The 7,793-nt window shown below is 47.3% G+C and overlaps 1 protein-coding gene across 1 annotated transcript; it reads left to right on the top strand.

Annotated features, from left to right (window-relative positions):
- The first annotated feature begins 1,850 nt into the window (after nucleotides 1–1,850).
- Nucleotides 1,851–5,914, top strand: LOC128708548 (uncharacterized). The gene is made up of 10 exons (XM_053803529.1): nucleotides 1,851–1,892; nucleotides 1,981–2,030; nucleotides 2,105–2,543; nucleotides 2,621–3,455; nucleotides 3,526–3,660; nucleotides 3,726–4,501; nucleotides 4,565–4,624; nucleotides 4,694–5,274; nucleotides 5,342–5,666; nucleotides 5,747–5,914. The coding sequence occupies exons 1-10, from the start codon at nucleotides 1,851–1,853 to the stop codon at nucleotides 5,912–5,914; spliced, it is 3,411 nt and encodes a 1,136-aa protein (XP_053659504.1).
- The last annotated feature ends 1,879 nt before the right edge of the window (nucleotides 5,915–7,793 follow it).

Here is a 7,793-nt window from a genome sequence, read left to right as displayed (position 1 = left end):
AAAACGATTGTGCTTTCAACTGGCTCGTTTCGGTTAAGTTTTTCTTTTCAGTTTCGGTTGGTGGCAGTTGTGCATGGTGTATAGCGGATGCTGTCCGGTTAGGGTGGGTTTTGAGTAATACGTCCAGGATATATCTGCTTGTTAAGGTGAGTTGGGTGCATCTTGCTTAGCATCTGTTCGTCGTCCCATTGCATGATGTAGACCATCGAAAGTGCGAGATAGAGAGAGAGAGAGAGAGAGAGAGAGAAGAGGAGAAAGAAAAAGAAAAATGGTCAACCACTACCATCAACCAAGCATACCGTAGGCATTGGCGCCTTCCACCTTGTGAAACGTAAATAAATCCCACAAGTGTCGCTAGGACGCTGTCAAGTCGTTTGCATCCTGGCGTAGTATGTGAGCAAGGTGGTATTGACGAGACGCATATATGAGCCTCGCAACAGTGTTTTAGTGCCATGCTATTAAACACTGCCGTTTGTCTACGTCTAGTGTTGGACGAGTAGGGGATTGGACGTTGCAAGCGGGCAAGAGTTTAAATGGAAAGAGTCTGTGGTCTGATTTATTGTACAAAAAAGAATGAAACACAGCACATTTTTTTGTACTAATGATTTGTATTAATACGGAGCTCTGTAGACTTATAACATACCAATACATATGTTAGAAATGTTAGCTTTCATCAATATTTGAGGAGCTGTAAATCAAGCTGTAAAGCAAACTGGTAAATAATCTCGCTACATTTAAATGTCTGTCCAACAGTTAGTGGGTTGGAAACGATTTTTCCAAAAGGTGTGAAACACCAGCGAAAACACTGCTGAAGCCTAGGAAAAACTTCAACCGAGAGCGAACGCGCAACGGCATGGGAGAAAGAGAACGGACGAACGCCGAAACGGAACAGTTGTGCGGGTGTCATGTGCAACAAATATCAACCAACTCGCATGCATGACGGCACTGGTCGATTTGTGCGCATATACGCGTCTCGAGCGCGTTGCTCTGTAGTGGTGTGCTGTGACCGAGTTGCATTGGGCATCGGCAATTACAGCAGCGAGTAGGCAGACACCTGCGTGCCAGCGCTCCGTATCACCATTCGACCAGCCAGATCATGATAACGAGCGATTGTCTGGAAAAGATCTTCCCAGCAGCGTCGGGTTGAACACACTTTCCCGATTATTGTTTTGGGTGTGTAGGAGTGGATGTGTGTGTGTGTGTGTGTGGTTGTCTTTTGTGCGTTTTAGCTGCAGCTGGAAGATCTGGAGTTCGTGAGCTGGCAGAGGTTAAAGTGGTGGCACCTGTGCTGGCTATTCTTTTCAGCAATCGTGTTATCACCTCTCAGCAACTTACTCCGTTCGGTGAGGAGGAAAACCTCAGATGGATGAAGTATTGGGCATCAGTCCGAACAGACATCCAGACACGGCAGACGCACCATTAATACATTCTTTGTTCCCCGTATGCAAAGCCGCTAGTGTAACAGTTACCATACGTCACGGAGCCTATCTCAAAACACGTCTCACCTTTTTCTTGTCTCTCCAGCAGTACATGTGGTTGTGCTAATTAATCGCTTTTGCAAATATGCGCAAAATGTCCGACAAGGGCCGTGGTGTTCCGTGTCGCGAGTAGTTTTGTTGTGAGATACACCTGAACACAATTATGTGCATTTGGTTCGGCTGCCGTAGACATAAATGTCGCTCCCATTTCTAGCTCCCATCAGCCCGACGGTATTTCCATTTGTTGGGGAATTTTAATGGATGAAACGTACGAACAAGGAACCAAACGGCACTGAGCGCTAGATGCTACGAGCTGGACGTCGGCAGCAACGATTCCAGGTGGAACGAGTGCCGTAATAGAATCAATCAAACATGACGGCACACGAATCGTACGGATTCATCGGGACGTGGGAGGTAAGATTCCTTTCGAACGTTGGCGTCGACGCCTTCGACCTGGATAGTGAATGTGCCCTCTTACTACTCTTATTACTCGAAATTTCAGATAGTGGAGTCTCATCTGGAAGGCACCACGGACAAACTAGGTCTCGAAGGGTACGTATACGTTCGTCTAAAAGGCACTAACAACGGCGAAGTAAGCTCATCCTAAACATTGCCCCCGAACACAGAATCAAGTTCCGGCTGGACGAAATGGGGGACATTATTTGGTACAACGATCTAATCAACACAAACACCCAGAACGGCAGCGGACGGGAGTCGCAGCTGAATAATCCCCGGCTGAGTAGTCTGAACGGGGCGGCATTTTGCCCCATCAACGATTCGGCGGCGGTGCTGTTCAGCTGCGAAACGTTCGAGGTGGTGGAGCTGTCGTCGAACGGGCCGGGTCTCATCTTCGGTGCGTACACCGGGCACAGTATCGAGTTTCGCACCAACCACTACAACCCGGGCGAGCAGATGTCGCTGCGGTGTGACTGCTGGTGCGAGCTTCACTGTCAGCGTGTCAAGGAGGACCAGTCGGTTGGGCAGGAGGAACCGTTCACGCTGATCTCCGTGCTGGACGATGGCAACTTCTGTGATGTGACTCTCAAGAGTTGTGATAATGTAATCGTAAGTCAATGTGCCTGTATTTTATGAAGGTTTTGTCTGGTCGCCTAATGACGCTCTGTTTTTGTCCCTGTTTTTAGTACAACGTGCACTCGCCAATTTTGCGCTTGAACGGATTTGACTGCAGCAGTATGACGGCGGCTTCCACCTATCAACATCTGGCCAGTCGGTTTGAGTGTGCCGAGGCACAGGCACAGGTTGCTGCCACACATCCACCGCTCATGAAAGTTTCCTCGGTGCCGTGCGCCCGGGCAGTGCGTACCGGTGGCAACACGTACGGTCGTGGATCGCCCGCTATGATGTGCAGCGTAAGTGCAAGCGCCACCCCTAGCCTACACCCGAGCGTCCACGCCAGCCCAACGATTCTGAACCCAAACTTTCTCCTGCCGCCAACCTCGCTCGACTCGTACAACCTGTCCCCGAAGCTGGTGGCCAACATATCGAACTCCTTCAACTGTCTCATGCCGACGGCGGATGCGAGCTGTACCGAGGGTAGCACACACTCTATATTTCTCGATGTGCCAAAGCGGACCGCTCATCAAACGTCGTCCTGTTCGGATTCGAACCTGCACATCGATCGGAACGTGTTCTTCTTTCCCGACGCGGTACCGGCCTCCTGTCGCGTGAAGTTTAAACCACCGTCGTCACCGTTCCGCGCCCGCAGTCCATCACCGTTTCCGGTGTCGACGATCGATACACCGCCGTCCTCGCCATTAACGCCACTGTCGGTGTTGAACAACATCCCGGCGAAGATGCTATCGACCATCCTGCACTGGCTGTACTGTGAGTGTTTGCCCGATCAGCTGGACGAGGACACTTGCATACAGCTGATCAACATGTGCGAAAGTACGACGCCGCTCAGTCGCATGAGTGAACCCTGCAAGAACTATCTGCGAAACATACAGCTCAAGAAGTGTAAGTTCACAACATTACTGGTCTGTTTTTTTTTTTAAGATCAGAAGCTAATTTGCTTTTACTTTACCAGTTGTAATCGATATTATCAACGATCTGCACGACAGTCTGAACAACATGATACAGATGGTCAATCCGGGCACCATATCCCACAGTCCCTGTGTGCTGTGTCAGGTGTTTAAAGAGGGCGTCAAAGAATGTCTCACAGGTGAGTTTCATAGCGTTTAACAATCTTTGCTCAACTCGTCTAAACTGGAACGTTGTTTTCTTCAGCGTTTGTGAAGCTGCTACAGTTCTGTAACATCTTTACGAAGGACGCCACTACCTTCACGCGTCAGCAGCGGCACGAGATCATCAAGTACGTGCGTACCCGTATGCCGATCTATCTGTCACAGGTGCATCAGCTGCTGCAGAATGTTAACCTAGTACTGGGCAGCCTATCGCCGGACGATCGTAACGATCTAGTCTCCTACCTGGTGCCGGAAATAACCGGTGCGCTGGAGGTACTTACATCCGCTGTTTCCGAAATTAAGCTATCGCTGGAAGAGGTCTGCAAGGATCTGAAAAGCAGCCAGCAGGAGCAGCAGCAGCAGCAGAAGCTGCACGAAAGTTCCGTACAACCTCAGGGACGTACACAGACCGGCACTCACCGGAGCGGTCGTAGCACCCAATCGACGCAGTTGGCCGGCAACCGTGCCGGTGCGGAACGTACTCGTAGCCATGCGCGCAGTACCACCGTGCAGTCCCGGCTCGGCCAGAGCACGTCCGAGTCCGACCTGAAGTTCTTCCTGTACATGTACGAGGTGAAAAAGATGCGTGATATTTATGGGCGCGTTACGAACGCGCTCGAGGTGTTACTACACAAGAAGAATACGTTCAACGAGATGAACTTGCTGCACCAGCATCAGACGGTGATGCGCAACTTGGAGCAGCTGGCGATGGAGGTACCGTCCGCCATTGGTCAGCTGGAGGAGCTTTGCGATACGATAGACGAGAAGATCGGTTGGAAGGAGTTTAAATTTTGCTTCAAGTTTCTCACTAGTCAAGTGGTAATGCAGTGGTGTATGGCACTTGTTGTTTAGAGAAGTAATTGATTGTTTTCATCATTACAGAACGGCATTGTCTCAAAGCTGCTGGAACACAAGGCTGCCCTAAATGATGCAATGTTCTATGTAAGCGTTTGTTTTCCTTTGTTCTTCCTAAGACAGTAATTTTTATTCACCTTCCTTCTCTCATCGTAGATCTCCACACTAGTGCAGAAGGAACAGTTTACGTGTGCGCTGGTCGAATTGGGACTGCTGGACAAACGGAGCGTCGATCCGGCACTGCTGCACGAGTGTGCTGCGCGTCGCAGTGCGGTGCGTTCGAGTGGCCAGCGACAGCTCGAGTATGCCACCGTCAAGATGAATCTGGTGCAAAATCTGTGTGAATCGCCGACCGCTGCCCACAGCAGCTTGTCGAAGAATGCGTTGAAGCTGCTGCATTCGGGGCAGCTGGCGGATATGGAGTTTGAGGTGGTGGTACCGCAGATGGAGCAGCAGCACGATAACGTAACGCCGACGGCGTCGTGCGATTTTAGCCCGGACGAGGGCCTATTGCTCAACGGTGCGAACAAGGGTGCTAATGGTGGTGGAGGTGGAAGTGAAACCGCAACGGCTGTGAATGCTTCCAGTAGTGGCAGTAGTAACGGTAGTAATGCTAAAGGAAACAATACGAAAGGTGCACAGTCGCACTGCTTCAAGGCCCATCGTGTGATAGTGGCGGCCCGGTGCGAATGGTTCAAGAAGGCATTACTGTCCGGCATGCAGGAAGATATTAATCGGTAATGTGTTTTCTGTTTTGTGGTTGTGCTTTCACATGCTCACTTAAGCCGTCCTTCATCTTTGCAGTAAGATTATTATTTACGATACCTCGCCGGTGATCTTTCGCCGGTTGCTACTCTACCTGTACGGTGCACCAGTCGATCGGTCCGTCGGTGTCGATCAGCTGTGCGAGCTGATGCTGCTGGCCGACCGGTACTCGGTCGACAATCTGAAAGCTATCTGTGAGCAAACGCTGGTCGCATCGATCGACAGCGAGTCGGTCGTCTGTCTGTACGGCATATCGGATCGTTTTAATGCGGCCGCATTGAAGGCACGGTGCCTATCGTACCTATCGCAGCATACTGAACTGACGCAACTCGACATCTTCCAGGAACTCCCAGTGTATCTGCAGGTAACGTGTCCACATTTCCCACATTTCATTGTTTTTTTAATACAGGATAGTAATACTGAATTTTATTTTTCGTTTTGCAGAACGAAGTGCAGGAGTTGATACGCTGGTGCGGCCGAGCACCGGAACCGTGGTGCGATCGGGGACCGGAGCGCTCCAGATCGGACCGTGGCTCACGCCACAGCCTAAAGAGCCCGTCGAAAGCATCGAAATCGTCACGGTCGCGTAAAACGTCACCATCCTTTATGTGACCGTGATGCCGCTATGCTCGACAACCTATATGATTCATTGATTGCTGTGACTATTAACCATCTGCCCAATTGCGACAAACGGTAGGGCAAGTGTTTAATGAATACTATACTAAAAGCTCCGTAGTAATTACAATTGATAACAAAAAGACAAACAAACAAAGGTCGATATACATATTCTTGAACAAGGGATTTACTTTAAGCGACTTATGTGGCTGTAGATAGTATTTAAAAATTTTCAACCGAACCGACCTACTACCGGTGGTAAGGGAATATAAAGCGTTCCGTTTTCTCGCGTAAAGCTGGATAGCGGTTAAAGGCATTTAGGAAACGGGGCCCTGCGCACGGTACACTTTAAGGCGATTCGCACGAAACGGTACAGTTACAGTACAACCGTTGGACGTGATATTGTGATTGGTTTTTTTTTTATTGGGGGCTGTTTGTTTTAGTTGTGACATAAGTAGTGATTTGTTTTAAAGAAAAAAAAACAATGAAAAACCAAAAACACCCACCCAGTAGCATCCACATGTCGACGGTTTTGCGATTTTGCGATTATCGGTAGTTAGGAAAATGGTTCGAATATGGATAGAGGCACTCGCTTCGAGACCGAAGTGAACAGATACACGGTGTGATCAATTGCGATTTGGGGGATGACCGCTTATTCAAACTCGTTTGTTCAACACATACTGTGCTAAATGGATTTAATGCTAGCAAGTAAATGAGATATGTATAGATGTGTGTGTATGTTTGTGTGTGAGTGTGTAAAATGTACGTTTGGCAAGCCAGAAAAGTAGCCGTTTTTGTTTTCGATAGGATTTTATTTACATTCTTTCTTTTGGTTTTGAATGTGTTTTTACAATAACTCTATTGTACCCAAAGTCATCCGTTTGTGAAAATCCTTGCAAAATAAAGTTTTTTTTTTAAATTCAATGGTAGGAATCTGATAACTAGTGTTACTTTGTCGAAGTGCGAATTGCATACTTTGCAGCGCTTTTTGAGTATCATTAAAGCGCATCATCATGAAGCGCTTTGTTAAAACCTTTTTCCATAGATATGTTTAATTTAGTTAAATACGTGCTGCGTTTTGTGGAATGTTCGGCATTCAACTAGATGCAAGAGAAATATGTGCATAACAAAAAGAAAAAAAAAAATGTGCGCGGTGTGAATGTGATCACCATCGGTTTAGGCTGTAACGGTAGGGTTTAGTACCTTCTATCACTCGATACGGTGCTGTACGGTAGATTTGGCCGTTTAATGTTTGCATTTTTCTGGCGGGTGTTACCTTTTTAATGCGTTTCCTCTAGCTGTCTTGTTCGAATGTGTAATGTGTCATCTCGGACGTGTCTGTAGTGCTGTTCGTTTTATCGTGTATGTTTTATTTTTTGATGTCGTATATAAGACTCAAGCCGCTCGAGATAGTGTATGATTTTACTTCGAATCACGAAGAAATACAATAGCTTAGTGATGGTAAACGGCGAATCCACAGCAGAAGGTGCGACACCGTAGATGAACGTAATGGATTTGAGATGGTTTGTAAATTATTTAGATCATTCTTCACAAAGGTTGGCAGAAGGTTGAAGTTTAAAAAGCTCAAGATATCGCACGTGATAACTAACTGAAAATCGATCGAAACATTGACACTGCGTTCATAAATACGATACACCTTTTCGCGAAGAAAATGTAGGAAGGAACATTTTGGTAGATAATGCCACATAAAATACCGAACCGTCTGAAACCAAGTCTATTTGAGTAGTTGTTTTTTAGTTTCATTAATATTTATTTGGTCGCAACATGAAGCTTTTTCACCAATCGGAATATGAAGCAAAATAGACATGGTAATATTTTGGTTTAAAGTTTGTAATAGTTTTGTTTTTCTATTGTA

This window comes from Anopheles marshallii, chromosome X, assembly GCF_943734725.1.
Source record: "Anopheles marshallii chromosome X, idAnoMarsDA_429_01, whole genome shotgun sequence".
Classification (NCBI taxonomy): Eukaryota; Metazoa; Arthropoda; class Insecta; order Diptera; family Culicidae; genus Anopheles; species Anopheles marshallii.
The sequence above is the reverse complement of the archived record's forward strand: the minus strand, read 5'-3'. Positions and strand labels throughout refer to the sequence as shown.